This window comes from Microchirus variegatus (assembly GCF_963457635.1).
Source record: "Microchirus variegatus genome assembly, chromosome: 3".
Taxonomy (NCBI): Eukaryota; Metazoa; Chordata; class Actinopteri; order Pleuronectiformes; family Soleidae; genus Microchirus; species Microchirus variegatus.
Window position 1 is genome coordinate 6653329 of NC_139804.1, and position 19500 is coordinate 6672828.

The 19500-nt window shown below is 41.5% G+C and overlaps 1 protein-coding gene across 1 annotated transcript; it reads right to left on the bottom strand.

The window, feature by feature from the left end:
• Nucleotides 1–17483: 17483 nt before the first annotated feature.
• Nucleotides 17484–19500, bottom strand: lpar6a (lysophosphatidic acid receptor 6a; the record flags this gene model as incomplete). The annotated part of the gene is made up of 2 exons (XM_083887300.1): nucleotides 19221–19500; nucleotides 17484–18591 (listed from the first exon to the last, which is right to left on the bottom strand). Exon 2 carries the CDS (start codon nucleotides 18588–18590, stop codon nucleotides 17484–17486), a length of 1107 nt encoding a protein of 368 aa, XP_083743426.1. The 5' UTR covers nucleotide 18591; nucleotides 19221–19500.

Sequence of the window (19500 nt, forward strand, 5' to 3'; positions counted from 1 at the left end):
ATCTGAAGATGAGATGGCGACTTCCGCTCCCCTTTATCAAATGATGCACTTTAATTCTGTGTGTGTGTGTGTGTGTGTGTGTGTGCGCGCTCACCTCCACGCTCCTGATGAAACATAAACGCTGGTCATCTGTCACCATCTCTGTCTGAGCCTGTTTTGTTTCAGTCAGGAAGAGCTCTGCAGATGTGAGATGACCCAGTGATCTCTGTGTGGCTACTGATGCTGATACTGATCTCTCACTTTTTCTTATTCAGAACAAACAAAGGGCGAAACCTTCGTTTTGACATTTAAGGTCCGGTGTGTAACGCTGAGGAGGAGGAGGAGGGTTATTATTATCATGAGTCTGTTTATTTAAGGCTATTATCATTGCAGTAAAGTGGTTTTTGTAGCCTGAGAATAAGACTTTTATGTATAATTCAGGCAAATCAAGTCATATTATCTTTATATCACATATAAAAAACAACAGAAATCTGAGTAAAATTGACAAAAATATAAATTATTAAGGGGCCAATATGGCTATCTCTCTATTTACTTTACCATAATATGTATTTAATAATGTGTTTACTTTAATATTTTTGATGTTACTGTGAGAATGTATCGTGTCATGTACAAACCTATTTTTATATAAGTATGTGTATATATCTATATATCTATATATAGATATATATATATGTGTGTGTGTGTGTGTATATATATGTATGTGTGTATATATAAATGTATGTATATGTGTATATATATATGTATATATATATATGTGTGTATGTGTATAAATATATGTGTGTATATATGTATGTATATGTGTGTACATGTGTGTTTGCGTATATATGTGTGTATGTATATATATGTGTACATGTATGTATGCGTATATGTATCTATGTGTATATATATAAATATATATATACACATACATACATATATACACGTATATTTATAAGAAAATAAAAAACAACAGCAGTGAAGCTAAAGTGCTTTAAACGGCAAATTAGCACGAGCTACAAATGCTACCGCTTTGCAGTTTTCCATGTTAAAGTATTGTAAGTGTTCCTTTAAAGTAAACACAAAATAAATAAGGAAGGTAAAATATGACAAAAGTACACATAACATCATTTAAACAACCTGCTGGTCATAGTGGCAAGCGCAAGTGTGGAAACACAAACAAATGGAAGAACACACAGAGCCGCCAAAAACAATACAATAATAATAATAAATGTTATTTGTAAGCGCCTTTCAAACACTCAAGTTCACTTTACATCTTAAATAAGAAGATAAGTCGAAAGTTATCGCACAAAAAGTTCAGATAAAATAAATCAGTCGGATTTAAAAAGATAAGATTAAATAAAACTGAAAAAGATCAAACGGATAAAAAGGTACGCAAAGGCCACCGTAGTTCCCCGTCGAGCGGAGGAGTTGTCCGTTTTCTTGCGATCTGCTGCGTCACCACTAGATGTCACTAATCCTCACTCGCCGGACACACGCGTGTGTTAAAAGCGTGTTTCACCCGTGTCAGTTTCAGTATTTGATTGTCATTTCTGGTTTCTGTGGTGAAAACAATGAAAGGTGTGAGTCGCTCAGTAAAGAGTGAAGTGTATCATGGGGAGCGGCACTTCCTGTTCACACAATAACACTTGGGAGTCTCTGTCTTTGCAGCTCTAAATATGGGAGCTGTCATTGTTATGATTATTTCGGGCCACTCTCCGCGCTGACCCCCTCCATTGTCTGCGGCCCCGTGTTCACTCGCTCCGTATCAGACAATAGAAACTGATTCATCATCAGACACTGCTCACACACACACACACACACACAGTGAAAAAAGGTCAGTTAAATTTGGATCCTGTGGTTTTCATGCTTTGAAGGAGCAGATCAGGTTCTTATTATTATTGTTATTTATAGTTTTGGGTTTCCCTGTATTCTCAGGCTGATCTCACAAAATCTTTAGATGTCTTAAAAACATCTTTGTGCCACATTTTCTCACTTTTATTTGCCTTTTTTTCTGGCTAGGATCTGAAGTTTGCGCACCATTTTCCCCCCAAACCAAAGTCCATAGAGAAAATCAACAATTTCATCATCACCAACATCACGGCTCACATGAGTTGTCAATCCACTGTTTCCTCTATCACTAAGTCAACAAGTGTTATTTTGTGATTTCGGCATTCGGGATGATTGGTTCCGATTAACGTCAGTGACACAAACTGACCACACGAGGCAGCAGTAGACCAGCAGCTCCTGTTTCCCCCGACAAGCTTAAAGGTCACATAGAGTGGTCCTGTTGCACATATATGTTAGTTATGGAGGTCTACTTACATACATTAACTTGTTTTTATGCTCAAAAACCTCCTAGTTGCTGTAAACGAGCCGATAGAAATCCTCTTTTCTGACGGTGTTTCCCAGCCGCGAGATTTGAGACTCAACTCTCACACCCAGAAGACAGAGTCTTGTGATTGGCCAGTACTATTCAGCACACCCGCTCTCAGAAGCGCAGCTCCCCCTTCTGGAAAGGTGGATGCACTGCTACTCATTATCAAAACATTGTTTTAACAGTGTTTAAAAATAGCTTCTTTAAGACTCCCCGCCACAGTATCTTTTACGACCTTTGACCCGGAGTCAGACCCAGAGTCAGAAGACACTGTCGCTCGTGAAACACCTCCACAACGGACGTTATTCTTCTTCTGCGGTTCAATGTACGCAACCGGATGTGCTCGGACTAGTGCCCGGACCAGGACGGTCTGCTGTTCAGGAGAAATGCTGTTTACGTAACCAGAACGGGTTTTTTCAGAGATCTCGCTGAGCCCGAGATTACAATAAAACGCATCGTTCTCAGCAATGTTTGAACTGTTTGTTTAGAACCTTCAGGGTAATGAGGTAATGACGCAGATACACACTAAAAAACAGCGTTAATTGGAACTTCCGGTCTAGGTCCACTTTAAAACGCTGATTTTCTTCATGGACTTTGGTGCAGGAGTGGAGTTACAAACTTTTTAAAGTTTTGGTGACGGTTTTTCCTCAGAATCTTTACTGATTATGTGCCAACACTTCATATAAACACAATTCAAACAACCTGAACGATGATCCCTTTTTTTTAAATACTGCCATTGTTTATGACTCACCTTTGAGGCAGGTTCATACAGGCTTGTACCACAGTCTATTTGATGAAATTAAAAAGAAATCCTACATTAGTCTGGACCAAAAACTCCCTGCCTTCTTCTTATCAGCCTATCTTTACAAAAATGTCAACAGCAAATACTTTTTTTTTTGTTTTTCAAGAAACAGAAACTGAACGGATTCATGATAGAACAGGACGTCCAGGTGACCTCATTCTCAGTGTTTCTTAGGAATAAGAACGCAAACAGTTGAAATCTTGTTTAAAAGTCATATTGTGAGTAAGTCAAAAAGACTTGTTTTGGACACAAAGTGCACAACAACTTGGCTTTCCTTATCAACTCGCTATGGTTTGTGGTGATTTTAACTCAAGAACAGCAATTTTCCATGTCCATAAATCAGGATTTGCGGTGTTTTTTTCTCAATAAAAAAAAAAACGAAAAAGAGAAATGTCTGAAACGTCTGCAGCTGCACAGTCAGTCAGTCAGTGTGTTCACAACAAGACCCGACGATCAATGTCATGTTAATGGTTAATGTCTTTATCGCTCGTGTCAGTCGGACTCTCTGGGCACACATGTTGTTCTGTGTTATGACTGTGTGTGTGTGGACCACAGCGACTGTATTTCATGCTCTAAAACGCTCAATAAACGCCTCGTTCTTTATTCCATTATTGACTACAGTTTGGGAAAACACTGCTCCAGTGTTTTTCAGGCTCTCAAGGCAGCGGCCAGCGTCCATTCATCACCACGTGGAACAGCGAAACCTTTCATTCATCCACACACTTGTACAGTTTAAACTCGTGTCGTCCATCACTGTGAATGTCAGCTCTGCAGCGGCTTTACTTTTTTTTAATTGGCACAGCCAAAAGTAACTGCCACGCATAGTATTTTTGAGGAGCCAAAACTTGCTTGGTTTGATAAAAACCTGCACTTCAAAAAAGGCCTAAAGGATCCTCTCAGGGAAGCTGTTTATTGTTGTTATAAATCAAGTGAGAAATAGAGGCTGGTTCTTGTTTATTCGCCCCCTGCTGGGTTCTCAGAACATTCTTACTTCTGGACTGACTTCACACAGGGAGCTGCTTGATGCTTCTATCGCACCCTCACTGCGGCTTTTTCTCTTTGATTTTCAGGCTGTTTATTCTTTTTGAGTGAAACAAATAATCGCTTAAAGCGGACCTAGACCGGAAGTTCCAATTAACGTTAGTTTTTTAGTGTGTATCTGCGTCATTACCTTGTTTACGAAGCCCTGAAGGTTCAAAACAAACAGTTCAGCCACTGCTGAGAACGCTGTGTTTTATTGTAATCTCGGGCTCAGCGAGATCTCTGGAAAAAACCCGGTCTGGTTACATAAACAGCAGTTCTCCTGAACAGCAGATCCTCCTGCTCCGGGCACTAGTCCGGGAACATCTGGTTGCGTACATTGAACCGCAGAAGAAGAATAACGTCCGTTGTGGAGGTGTTTCACGAGCGACAGTGTCTTCTGACTCTGGGTCTGACTCCGGGTCAAAGTCATAAAAGGGACTGCGGCGGGGAGTCGTGAAGAAGCTATTTTTAAACACTGTTAAAACAATGTCTTGATAATGAGTAGCAGTGATTCCACCGTTCCAGAGGGGGGAGCTGTGCTTCTGAGAGCGGGTGTGCCGAATTGGTCACTTCCGGGTATTGGCCAATCACAAGACAGTTGGGAAGGCTCTACGCTGGCTGGCCAATCACAACACACTCTGTCTTCTGGGGGGATGCTGGCGCCAATCCCAGCTGACGTAGAGACGACTCATCGACTCTACTTGATTTTTTGTTTTTCCATGAGCAATGGTACCTTGCGACGTCATCAGACTGCCGGCCATGTTCGTTGACCTCTTGTGGCTCCTCTGATCCTCCTGAAGAAAACAGTCTCTACCAGTTACACAATCGCACTCGCAAGGCAGAACTTATTTCCAAATCCACGCAGGTTGTGGCGACTTGTCGGCAGCTGCGAGATTCATGAACAACAAATAAAGAGCTTAACTCTGAGAGGATGAGTGCTGAAACTTGGCAGTGAGTCCTGGAACATGAACATGTGCTGCCTGCTCACTCATGCACATCCTGAATGACAGGGAAAAAAACTTTCAAACACCTGCCCAGACACTGCAGCTGATCAGGATTTATCCCAGGATTTATCACAGGATTCACAGTCCATTTATAGAACAGGGGGAAGGAGTGGAAGGATCGGAATTTGTATTTCCTTGGGTTTTATGATTGGGGTGGACACCCCAATGTTTGTTTTTGGCCTCGTTTCTCTGTTTGAGCAGGAAAGTAAATGGCCAATTCCAATTCCTATCTTAACCCTCAAGCTCAACCCTTAATCTTAACTGTCCCTCAAAACCAAGTGTTGAGGGTTATTTTGTCACTTAGAAATGGGACACCCCTTAAATGCAGATACGTCTTCAGACTGTAGGGGGCAGGATAACGCGAAAGCTGCGTCCAGTCTGTCAACTCCAAAAAAGAAGAAGAAGAAGAACACATTTACGTCACGATTATTTATTACGATCCGTTTGTCAGTCAAGTTATTAGGTTGTCAGTTAGTTATAAGATGATACTCATAAAAATACCACAACCACGGACATATTCAGCTGACAGTTACCACACACCACGGCTTATTGAAAAGTAAACTATAGCAAACGATCGCTTGTCCGCACCGGCCGGCTATTGACAAAAGATCGTAAAATAAAAATAAATGTTACGCAACAATGACGTCAGTTATCCATACAATGGGCCTAAACTAAGATAATACAATTTTTATATCTCTATTAACAAAGAAAATACTTAATTTGTAGCGTACTCGTTTCGCTGTTTTCGGCACCATCTTTATTTTGTAAAAAACACGCAATGCATGATGGGTAGCCCTTGCTCCCAAGGGTGGTCTCGGAAAATCTCAATATTGAGGGCGATACCCTTAAACTTGCCCCTCAACTTAATTTTTCTGAGAATTGGGACAGCACTTGCACTAGAGGGAGCGCATTTTTGAGATTGAGGGTTAAGATTGAGGGTTAAGTAAGGAATTGGAATTCACCCAAAGTCAAAAACTTAAATAGGGTGTAACTCAAGGAAGAATATATGAGATTTTGGTGGTGATTCAGAGATGATTTCAAACACAGAGGAGACAAAGAAAGGGGAACTTTCACTGAGGAGGGTTATTGGCAGCAAAGCTTATACTACGTTTAAGCCTTTTACATATTATTCAGGCAAGGCAACAGAGGTGGAAAAAGTACTAAAATATTGTACTCAAGTAAAATGAAATATTACTCAAGTAGAAGTAAAAGTAGTTCATTTGAAAATTACTTTTTAAGTAAAAGTTACTAAGTTACTATTTTGGAGCTCACGCACCCAGCGCGACACAGGATATTACGTCACTTTTGGCGCACGCCCTCTATGTTCACGCGACAGTGCTGGTGCTAATGACATCATCATTCGTCTGGATAGGATAGGATTTATAAAGTAACAATACTTGAGTCAATACATACTCAAGTAAAATACAAAATCCTGATTTTAAATTGTACTTAAAAAATACAAAATACACAAAAAAAAGTATCCAATACAGTAACTTGAGTAAATGTATTTCGTTACTTTCCGCCTCTGCAAGGCAAATCATACTTTTTGTATATCACATTAAAAAACAACAGCAATAAAAACTCCCTCTGATTAAAATGTACAAAAAATGTAAAATAAATTAACACAAGCTACAAATACTGTGAAAATAAAAGTGTGTGAAAAATGAACTCCTGGCTCCTTTAACTCATCAGTATGTTTCCTCCTGCTCACCTCTGCTGGCCGGAGCATTATCTAGGTCTTATCTCTGAGCTACACGAGGCTAATTGTCTTCTTTGTTTTATGGAGATAACCTCTGGGGCATCAATGAGCCGCGTCCTTCCCGCCCTGAGGCGAGCGGATCAATAAATTAACCAAGACCCCCCCGATGTAGAAGAATGTGGAGGTCATGGTTCAAGTGTGCCATCCTGAAGCCAGCATTATGACTGTGATTAGTTTTATTTTATCTATTTTTTTCTTATCTCAAGCCAGATTTAGCACATCAATCAGACTTGATTATTTACTACATTTGAAAAAAAAGACAGCTAAGGTACAGCCATCTTAAACTGAAACATAAGTTAAATCCTAGTGAAATTGGTAAAATGGACATTTGTGAGGAGCGAAAATTGGACAGCTAAAGAAAACCATTTTCCCTACAATGTTCAAGTTTAATTTAAAGATGAACTCATTCATTTGCATGCCTTGCTGTTAGCAACTAGCTGTAGCTAGATGCTGAATCACTGGTGTTTGACAATAACAGTTAAAGAAGCTCCTAGCTGCTAGTATATATTTTATGTTAGCAGCGGCTGTATCTGCTAGCAGCTACTGTAGCTAAATGCCACTGGTGTTAGTGAAAACAGCTACAGAATATCTACTACCTGCTATTAGTTGCTGCTGTTAGCAGCTACTCTATCTCGCTAGCAACGACTGTAGCTAGATGAGTTTGATGGTAACAGCTACAGAAGCTGCTAGTAGTTGCTATCGTTAGCGGCTGCTGTATCTGGTAGCAGCTACTTTATTTACATGCGACGGGCGGCATTGGTGTTTCATATTAGCAACTACAGTAGGTGCTAGCTGCTACTGCTGTGATATGAGCAGCTACAGTCACTTAGTTGCCAAAATGCCCAAAAAGTTTGATAATTGTGCTAAATCTAGCCAAAGATTAAATCACCAAATAAAATGATGCAGTGGCATTGGTGTTTGATATTAGCAGTTACAGTAGCAGCTACTGTAGATAGATGCCATGGCACTGGTGTTTGACGATAGCTACAGTAGCTGCTAGCTGCTATAGTCGCTGCTGTTAGCAGCTGCTTTATCTTCTAGCAACCACTGTATCTACATGCGACCACATTGGTGTTTGACATTAGCAACTACAGTAGGTGCTAGCTGCTACTGCTGCGATATGAGCAGCGCCGGTCACTAAGTTGCCAAAATGCCCAAAAGGGTTGTTGTGCTAAATCTAGCCAAATATTAAATCACCAAATGATGCCGAGGCATTGGTGTTTGACTTTAGCAGCTACAGCTACAGAAGTTGTTAGCTGCTAGTAGTTGCTGTTGTTAGCAGCTAGTCTATCTAGCTAGCAACGACTGTAGCTAGAAGAGTTTGATGGTAACAGCTACAGAAGCTGCCAGCAGTTGCTATTGTTAGCGACTGCTGATCTGGTAGCAGCTGTTGTACCAAGATGCCGAGGCATTGGTGTTTGACATCACTGTCGATACAGTAGATGCCATGGCAGTGGTGTTTGATGATAACAGCTACAGAAGCTGCTAGCTGCGGGACCGTATCTATGTTCCTCGCTTTGTATGTGACCGGGGAAGATAGGACCCTTTCTCTAACCCTAATCCTAAGCCTACCCTTTTTCAAAAAAGGGTCCTATGTTCCCCTGTCACATACAAAGTGGACCTTTTTTGGGAAAAACGGGGAACATAGGACCTCGGGAACATATAGGTACGACCCCGCTAGCTGCTAGTAGTTGCTGTTGTTAGCAGCTGGTTTATCTGCTAGCTGGTGTTTGATATTAGCAAATACTGCTAGCTGCTAGCTGCTACTGCTGCTATACGAGCAGCTAAAGTCACCAAAAAGTTGTGCTAAATCAACAAATAAAATGGGCCACAGTTAGATTGTTTGTTGCTTCAAGTATGAAGAGAAACTAACCATCATCTTTTTGGGGGCAGATAAACTCCAGAACAAAGATAGCAATCAATGAATTTGCTGTGGTTTTTGGACGAGGTTTAGGGTCAGAGTAGAGAAAGACCTCACGCTGGATATAAACAGTGATTCTGTGCAGTTTAAGTTGAGTGAATTCTGCTGTGGAGGAGGAGGAGCAGAAGAAGAGGAGTATTGTTTGGTCGCTGGAAATTCCTCATGGTGGAAACAGTGACCTTAAGGCTGACCTGCAAGTGTCAGCTTTTATGTGTGGATGTGCTGTGGACTCTGCTATGGACATTTGTTTATGAGTGTGTGCCCTTGTGTTAGCGAGGCCTGGGTATCACTAATCCTCACCATGTGATCTCGTCGTGTGTAAAACTCTATCGGGGAATATCAGGCTTCCTGATCACATGTTCAAATGCTGATTGAAATGTCAGTGAAAATGCAGTTTCTAAAAGGACAATTCACAGTATTTTGTCCTCTGTTTTAAATTATTTGTTACGAGGATGTTTCTTTTTTTTTACAACACATGTCGACATGTTGCTGAAACATGTGGCCCCAATTCACTGACCCATGATCCTTTCTTTCTCTCTTGGGAATAGTGGGTTGTCGCCTCTGGTTAGAAGCTGCAGCCACAACAGCGGATTAATGCGTTCACAGTGGCTGAGCAGACATTGTTTAAAACCCCAGAGGAAACCATAAGGAAACCTCAACCTGTGCCATCATACGAGAACACACCTCATCAACTTCTCTTTAACTTACTGTAATGGGCTGTAATACAGTCACTCGGGCTGAAACACTCATGACCACGGCCTGTGTCTTACCTCAGGCAATGTGCTGGTGGTACAACAACCTGCTGTGTGCTGTGCTTTAATAGACGGGGGTTGTTGTGTTTCTGGGAAATACATGTGTGTATCCCTAAAGTCGGTGTGTACGAGCATGTGAGCGTTAACAGGAATTCCCAGCGGGATACGCCGGGAATGAATTAGTGATGAGTAAGAACAGATAAACCCCTTTTTCCCCGAAATGTCCTGGTTCGTGCCGGGGCTTGTGGATGCATCTCCAAAACATTGCAACATTAACACTGACGCGGTTTATGGATGAAGATATGACATATTTATAGTTTGGCAGCGACGTGATGTTGTGACTTATTGAAAATGATCTGCTGGCTCAGACGCCATCGGATACTTGGTGTGACCAATAGATTTGGTGTCGAAGCATTATTTCGTTTTTTTTTTACCTGACTTAAAGTTTTAAGATTTTAAAGCACCACCTGTCATAAAAATGCGAAAACATAAATACTTTAGCAATCTTTCAAAAACTTGTTCAAAAGTAAAAAAATGTTTGTTATTTATTCAGCAAATAACAAACTTAATTCACCTTTTTTATACCCAAATTTGAGCCGGCTCACTGGGCTTCAAAGTCAGAAATTAATCGAGCATAAAATTGGACCACTAAAACTACATTTTCTGTTTAGGACTCCAAGTAAATAACTATAATTTGGACATAATGGTGCATAAACCAAAAAATATGACCTTTTTGTCAAATTTTGCAAATCTTTTCAAAAAAATGGTCAAATTTTGGATGACATAGTATAGTACGACATTTTTTTGTCAAATTTTGGACAACATAGTATAGTATGACGTTTTCGTCAAATTTTGGATGAACATTTTTGTTTCAAAAAAAATCTAATTTTGCATGACAGTATAGTTTGACATTTTTGTCAAATTGTGGACAACATAGTATAGTATGATGTTTTCGTCAAGTTTTGGACAATTTTTTATTTTTTTTTAAATTGTCAAATTTTGGACGACAGTTTAGTATGAAGTTTTCATCAAATTTTGGACAAAAACATTTTTTTCAAAAAAAATTCTAATTTTGGAAAACAGTGTAGTATGACGTTTTTGTCAAATTTTGGAGGAAATTTTTTTTTTTCAAAAAATTGTCACATTTTGGAAGACAGTATAATATGATGTTTTTTGTCAAATTTTGGACGACATAATATAGTATATATTTGTTTGCAAAAAAATTGTCAAATTGTATACATACATTTATTACAAGTATTATATATTATTATATGTTTATTAATTAATACTTGTGGTATGAGGCTTAAGGGCTTAAGTGTACTTGTGTCTCCAAAATGGCTGTGCAATACTGGAAAATATCAATTTTGATAGTCTTGCCAAAGATTGGTTGATTAAATAAGTAAATAAATACACTAAAAGGTTTTTATTTACTCACTCACATAACCACAATACCTTTCCAACGTTCTAACTGTGGACATTAAACCCATATTGTACAAACTTTGACCCTGACGTTCCTCAAACTCACTCCATTTTCAGGGAAAATTACATGTTATTAAAAAACCCCTGAAAAATATTGTCACAGAGGCTCAAATTTATATTTAAGGGGCAGAAACGACTCTTTCAGGGTCAATGATCGCCAGAACAAAGGGCGCTGTTTGTCAAAGTTCCTCCGTCTCTCCTTAAACATGACCTTCCCTGTTCCCTGAGCGTGGCGGACACAGTTCACACGCAGGCATGTGTAAACACCAGAGAGAGGGAGTGTTTTATCAACATGCTGCTTATGCCTTTCTTTCTCATTCCACTGATGTTATGCAACCAAGAGCTCATCTGGTCAAATACCCCCCCCCCCCAAAATAGCCCCTCCAGGCGCTGATAAGGCGCTGTTTATGGTCTGGAGCGACACACAGTAAAGGGGAGGATTACATGTGACTGCTGATGCACTTATTCCCTTTACCTCCCTGCCTGCAGACGCTGAGCTCATTACATCGGTGCTTCTTATTAGCGCGGCGCTGCCTCCTATTTAAAATAAGTGAAGGGCTGTTGTGCTAACGTTTGTGCAAACACAGACACAAGAGGGTTCTATTTTTTATTTTTTATTTTTTTGCCAAACCACATCCTGAAATATGTTTATTCACACAACTCTTGCATGGTCTGCTTTTATTACCACATTTATCTTCTTCCCAGTCAGGAAAGTCCAAGAACATTTTTATTATTATTCCTCATGCCCCTAGAGGGTGACAACATTTTTATAGAACAATAATAATAATAAAAACGTGTAAAATGGGATTCTGGTGGGAAACATATCTAAATGGGTCCTGGCTACATTAGCGTAATAACAGCTATTTCCTTATCCTGCCTGTGAGCCATGCAGCGAGGATGGTTGATTATGGCCCTTAAGAGACGCAACCCCCCCCCCCCCCCCCCCAAAAAAAAACATAACCCAGATCCATTTAGGAGGACATGCGTTTCCCTTGTTATATGATCCAGAGCTGTGGAGTGAATCTAAGGATGAGGACCTCCTCACCTCATCCTCCTCATCCTCCTCCGCCTCCCCCCTGAAAACACACACATGAGTTCCCTGTCAACGTCCGGGCTGAAATGACTCCTGACAAGTGCTCTCAACACACCAGAGGATCTCCACTGAGCTGGGACTGACACGGAAACATCAAAGCGGCCTTCAAGAGAACACACACTGCTTTTACCACAGGGCCGTAGAAAAGGAAGGAGAGTCTTCTTCTACGTCGGCTGTAAATCCTCCGCACCGATTTAATGTCACGGCGCACTACGCTACAGGATCTGTTGATCAGCTGCTGACAACATCAGTAATGAGTTGAAATGTGTTATTTTGTGAGTTTAGTGTTTGAAATCCTTCATTCAGATTTACTAGTGCTGATAAACGTTGACGCACAACGCGTTTCCACGACGACTGACCGGAATGTTTTACACGACTCCCGATTGTTAAAATTAATCTATAAAGTAACGCGAAGCTTTAAAAACAGAGGCAAACATACGCAGTACACAGGTACGCTGGTTATTTCTAAGTGCTGCTCTTTTTGTTTAATAAACAGGCCGCTCCAGTTCCACTGTAGGCACGCTAACGGCGCTAAAAGGAGCTATTGCGCTAAATGGTGCCTGGGCGTCTTTTTCCGGTCAGTCGTCATGGAAACGCGTCGTGCGTTAACGTTAACCTTTTGCACAGCACTAACGTCAAGTGTCACAAACTTAACGCATGACGTAGCAGCAAAACCAGCAGCTGCTGTGTACTCACAAGCTAAAAACAGCATTTTTTTTCTATGGACTTTGGTGTGGGAGATCAAATAGGGATGTTCCGATATGATACCAAAAACTTGAGTATGTACCGATACCAGTATTATTCTGATACGGACATTTTAGACTATTTATGAACATACGAAACTGTTAGCAACACTTGTCCAAGCTGTTAGCAACAATGCTAACATAGAATTGTTAGCTCACGAGCTAAAAACAGCATTTTTTCCTATGGACTTTGGTGTGAGAGATCAAACAGGCATGTCCACGTGACCAACACCAAAAACTTGAGTATGTACCGATGTTATTCTGATACGGTCTTTTAGACTATTTATGAACATACGAAACTGTTAGCAACACTTGTCCAAGCTGTTAGCAACAATGCTATCATAGCGCTGTCGCTAACAGGAAGCTGTAAGACATAATCCTCCAAATGTGTAACAAATATTGTTCTCCCCCCCAAAAAAAGAAGAAATAAACAGCCCAAACATGACTCGGCTAAAATGGTTTTGCTGATTTTTTTATTTACCTTTTTACAGTCTGTGCAGATTCAGATAAAGTGTAAATATGTCAGATTTTTGAATTATACATTCTTTATCCGTCTTGATATCCGATCCCGTGATTTTTTTTCTTTCACATCCCTGTTTTCAAACGCCGGTTGTCTCGCAGGGTGGGGATTAGTGAACGCATTCTTCCGATATCATCTGCACCTCAGAACAACCACTGAACCAACTGTCACTTTAAGAGCGACATCCAGGCTTTGTTTGTTTCTGCTAAAGGTTGCACTGTGACAGCGATGACCCTGATGAACACAAAACACCGCAGCCTTTTCAGTCGCCGTGGAAATGAATCATTCATGATTTCGCGTGCTTGGAAAGTGAGGAACGCTTTCTACAAACACGGTTAATCTGTGCTTCCATCTCATGTATTTCTTGAATGCGTCTGATTTTTTTTGCAGAACGCGCTGTTTGCTGTGACAACCAGTGCAGCATCTGTGTTTTCTCACCCTGCAGTCGGCTGTGAAGGAGAGGTCACACTGATTAGATAAGTGGTTGTATATGCACAGGAGCCTGCTGGGCTCACGTGAGGGGTCCGACCTTTGACCCAATGTTCTTATACAACCATGAGACCTTTTTTTTTTGCGTACAAACACAGTCTCGTGTCCTCGACGTTAGGCGACATACGAGACCTTCGTTAGCTTGTGGTTTCAAAACCTCTTTTTGAGCTGTTGTGACCTTTTAACAAACACCTGGTGTTCAGAGAAGTCGCGTGTGAGGAACACACAAACATTGCCTCACTGTGCTATGAATAATCATAACTGTTGTGTTGTTCCTTTGGTGAAAATGACTCATTCCCGTTGTAAGATTGTGGTTGTGGATGACGACGCAGCTCGGAGGTTTCCTCCATCCTGTGTCTCTCAGAGTCAAACTGTACTTGTTTGTTATCATAACAGCGCACTTCTTTAACCCCTCAGAACCAGAGTTTTACGTGGGGAAGGAACAAAGCGCCGCGCACTGACTTTCAGGTTATGTCAATAAAGTCGGAGCAGCGTGTGCTTTCTGTTACCCACACTCACGCTGTGCCGACTCCTCACGGATGCCGTATAACGTATATATCTGTAGCCATTGTATCAGGTACACCCATTCGACTGCTCATTACACTGAATAATGTATGCAGATGTGGTGAAAGCGACAAAATAAAGAGAAGAGGCTCCTGAACGTGGACGTTGTTGTCGAAACCAGACGTGCCGGTCAGAATGTGCTGATGTACTGGTTTTTTTTCACACAAAGCATCATCATCATCTCTGTGTGTGTTTACAGAGAACGGTCTGGCACAACCAAAATATCCAGTGAGCAGCAGAAAATGTTGCACTGAAGCCAGAGGTCAGAGGAGAACGACCAGACTTTAGCAACTTCAACTTCCAAACACAATAAAATCACATGAACCTCCAGCGAACCGATGTGTACCTAATTAAGTGGCCATTGACTGTATATGTATATGTATTAGGTGTGTGTCTGTGTGTGTGTATATATGTAAATGCGTATATATGTATATATATGTGTATATATATGTATATGCGTATATATGTGTGTGTATATACATACACACACACATACATATATATGTATGTGTATATATATATATATCTGAGTGCTTATATGTGTGTGTATATGTGTATATATATATATGTATGTGTGTGTATATATATGTCTGAGTACTTATATGTGTATATGTAAATGTGTGTGTGTGTATATGTATGTATGTATGTGAGTGTGTATATATGTGTATATATATGTTTGTGTGTGTGTTTATATGTGTATATATGTGTGTGTTTATATATATATGTATATGCGTGTATATGTGTGTGTGTATATATATGTCTGAGCACTTATATGTATGTGTGTGTATATATGTATGTATATATGTGTATATATATGTTTGTGTGTATATATGTGTATATATGTGTGTGTTTATATATATGTATATGCGTATATATATATATGTGTATATATGTGTGTATATATATGTCTGAGTACTTATATATGTGTATATGTATCTATGTGTGTGTGTGTGTGTGTGTGTGTGTGTGTGTATATGTATATGCATATATATGTGTGTGTGTGTGTGTGTGTGTGTATGTGTGTATATATATATGTATATATATGTGTGTGTAAATGTCTGCATACTAGAAAAACTGGACTAGGACGTTACCTCCACTGTCAAATATTTTATGTACATAAGGGTGTGAGTGGTTATTTTTAAATCCACGTAACGTGACTTTAAGAACACAAAGAAAGCATCCTGTTTTATTGAGCGTCTGAACTGAGGAGCAGCCTTGTCTGTTCATAAAAAAAAAAAATACCATGTCCTTGTGGGAGAGGAAAACAAATTTTTTTTACAGGAGGATAAAATGGAATTCCTATCTCGGGTTAAGTTAAACACGGGAGACGCTGCACTGTCTCAGCTCCCGTCTACGAACAAATCACTGTCACGCTCGCGCTCAAATGTACACGGCGTGCCTGCAAACGTGAACAATGTGTTCCTCTACTGCTCTATTTAAAAGTGAGGGGCTTCTTGTGTGGCAACCAATGATGGGAGAAAGAGGAAGTTTGCGCCAGCTACTTCCACTTTCTTTGCATCCCCATTTGCGCGAGGGAGCAGACAGACGGACGGACGCTGGCAGTTAAGCGTTGTGAAGTCTCAAGTGTGTAACATGACTTGTTCAAACTGGAAGCAGATAAGTGGCCTCGCTTTGGCTTTGACATTTTTAAATAAACAGCGTGTGATAACATGTCATTTCCAACTTCTGTTCCAAAATCTTATGTCAACATTTGAAATGAATTGCATCCCAGTTCACTCGTGTAAAAAAGAGAGAAAGTTTCACGTGTGGTTTTTTTTTTACACAGTACATGACGTTTATTCATTACTGTGGAATGAGTGCAGTATCTGGAATTCCATGTCAGTGCATTTTTTTTCTTTTAAATGGCAATTAACACATAAAGGTCTACAAGAAAATGCCGCCGGAACAATAAAAAAAAGAGGCACTTCTGTGACCTATTTGTAACTCACAACAACAACAACAAAAAAGCCCTGTACAATTTTATAGCTTGATATAACTTTATGTTAATTTAAGAGATACTACGCTACAGTTAGCACCGCAAATAATCACGGGAATGTACAGATATACAGAATCTGTGTATCACTCGTTCAATTCAAAACAGATAACGAAACGGAAATTGGGAAAAAAAACGGATAACCAGCATCTCCTGTTTCCTCCAGTTTTGATTTTTCCATCTAACGCATGCTACGCGACCCGTGAGTTGCACTTCCGCGATCGCTAACATTTAAACAAAACTGCAGGAACTAGCTAAAACAGAGAGGCCGGTGCGCAGGGACCGTCTACAAAGTGCAACGCCCGGAAAAAGATTAAAAAAAAAACATTCAATAACTTCCCCATAACACAGTGTAGTGTCATCAAACCTTCTGTAAACTTTGATGCTAAAGCATAACAATGTCTATTTTAGTTTATTTGTTGTCCCCTGTCACAGGTCACTTCCGCGTTAACCAACCTTCGGGTCACGTAACTTGCGTTAGATGGAAAAATCTAAACTGGACGAAACGGGAAACGCTAGTTAAGCATTTTTTTTATTTTATTTTTTTTTTAATTTTTCAATTTAGCACAATACCGGAAATTGGAGAAAAAATACCAAGCCATTTTCCGTTTCATTTTGAAAAAAACAATGATACACAGATTACATGGGCACATGTGGCATCCAGTATCATGACCGTCCTGCTCTCCACTGATCGCATTGACCTCCCCGGTCACTGGCAGAGTAATTGTGCTGAACACAATTTCCACAGGAAAGGAAAAAAAAAATCAATAAGTCGTAATAAATAAAGTAATAAATCCACAGATGAGAACAAACGTGGTCACGTGGCGGCAGCGATGCTGCAGAGCAGAGTCTGTCGACGACAGGTCCGAACATTTGCCCTGAGATGAGACACTTAAGATCAGATGATAATACTTCTTTGGCAGATGCTTCATAAAGCGTTCTTTGTTTATCCTCTGGAAAAGTGCATCTTTTAATAACAATCCCGACGTCACACTGACGACTCGTTGTGAAAGACTTTAGCTTTAAAATTCCTCAGGCTGAAGTGAAGGTTGGAGCTGGTTTCGGACTGAAGCGCCTCGGAGAACTTGACGTCGTATCCTCGACTGCTGCTGCTCTGAGACTTCCTCTTGATGGAGTTCTGGATGGTCTCCGACGTGAAGTAGTAAACGATGGGGTCAAAGCAGCAGTTGGACACGGCGATGCAGAGGGCTATCGGGTAGATGGTCCGCACCACGGACTCCACAGAGCAGCCCTGTAAAGTCTTGGTGCGCACCAGAGCGTAAAAAACCAGATTTACGTTGTACGGGATGAAGCAGAAGCAAAAAATTAAGAGGTGAACGATGATCATGCGCAGGATCTTGGTTTTGTTCAGCTTCCCGCCGCGGCTGATGGTCTGCGGTTGCCGCAGCGTCTGCAACACCATGATGGAGCAACACACGTTGAGAAGGAGCGGGATGATGAAGCCCACCGTTTCGATGAAAATCACCACCTTGGACAGGTGGGATTTCCACTGCTTGGAGGAGAAGTTCTCAAAGCAGTAGGTGGCGTTGGTCCTGCTGTTCTCCTTGGACGTGGTCTCCAGCAGGAAGCCCGTGGGCAGGCTCCCGGACAGCACCAGCACCCACACCGCCGTGCACACGATCTTGGCGTTGCGCTTAGTCCTGAGCGTCCTGGAGCGGAAGGGGTGCACGATGGCGAGGAAGCGGTCCACGCTGATGCACGTGAGGAAGAGTATGCTGCCGTACATGTTGGTGTAGAAGAGCGAGACGGAGACCTTGCACAGCGTGCTCCCGAACGGCCAGCTCTGGTTGATGAAGTAGAAGACCCTGAGGGGCAGCGTGAAGACGAAGAGCAGGTCGGACACCACCAGGTTCATCATGTACGTGGTGGTCTCGTTCCTCAGCTTCAGGCTGCAGGTGAAGATGTAGATGGCCACCACGTTGGTGATGAGGCCCACCACGAACACGATGCTGAACACCGTGCTGTACAGCGGGTACTTGAAGCCGTCGTTCTTGCTGCAGGCGGAGATGTTCTCCGAGACGTTTCCAGCCCATGGTGGAGTGAAGCTGTCAGTCAGAAGGGTAGTGTTGGACATTCTGAGGGACAAAGAGCGGAGGAGGGGGGGGGGGGTGTCTGTGGTGTTAGAGCTGTATGGTAATAATCGCACAGTGAAGCCACCATGAATGAAGATGAGACACAAAAGTCCTCAAAACAGGATGGACCCAGAGGGGGTCGTACTTATGTTCCCCGGGTCCGATGTTCCCCGATCGGGGAGCATCGGACCTTTTTTAAAAAAAGGGTCCTATGTTCCCCACTTTGTGGAAGCCTGGGTGTGGAGCTCCAGGGTAAAGGGTTAGGGTTAGTGTAAAGGGTAGGGTCCTATGTTCCCTGGGTCCTTTTGGGTGAACAGCGGGGAACATAGAACCCTTTTTTAGAGAAAGGGTCCTATGTTCCCCGGTCACATACAAATCGGGGGAACATAGGACCCGGGGAACATAGATACGGTCCCACAGAGAGATGCTCAGGCCATCAACACAAAGATATCTGCCCATGCTAAACAGCATCAATGTTGTTGTTTTTTGGGGGGGTTACCTCATGTTTTTTAATGACCCCTCCCTGCAGAGGATAGAGGTTAGAGATCCAGGCTCGGTGTGTCCTCCCCTCCCCCTTCCCCTCGCTATCTCTCTGCACCACAAGAAGACGGGAGCCTTTTTTTTTTACTTACTCAGATCAATCAGTCTTGGTCCATCACAGGGGTCGGAACGATGGCTCCACACCACAGAGAGATGAGAAGAGATGAGGTAGATCCACAGCTCAGGTCTTCAGGGCATCATCCCCTTCACCTTCAGGTCCAAATTCAGGGTTTTTTTTTTTGGTTCCAGACAGGCAACAAAGTTATCTCCAGGTTTCCTCATGAGACAATCAGCAGAAGCAGTGAAGTGTGATGTGTGTTGAGTTTGTTTCCTTCTCTCAGTCACTCAGCATCTACTCGCTCTCTTTCTCCG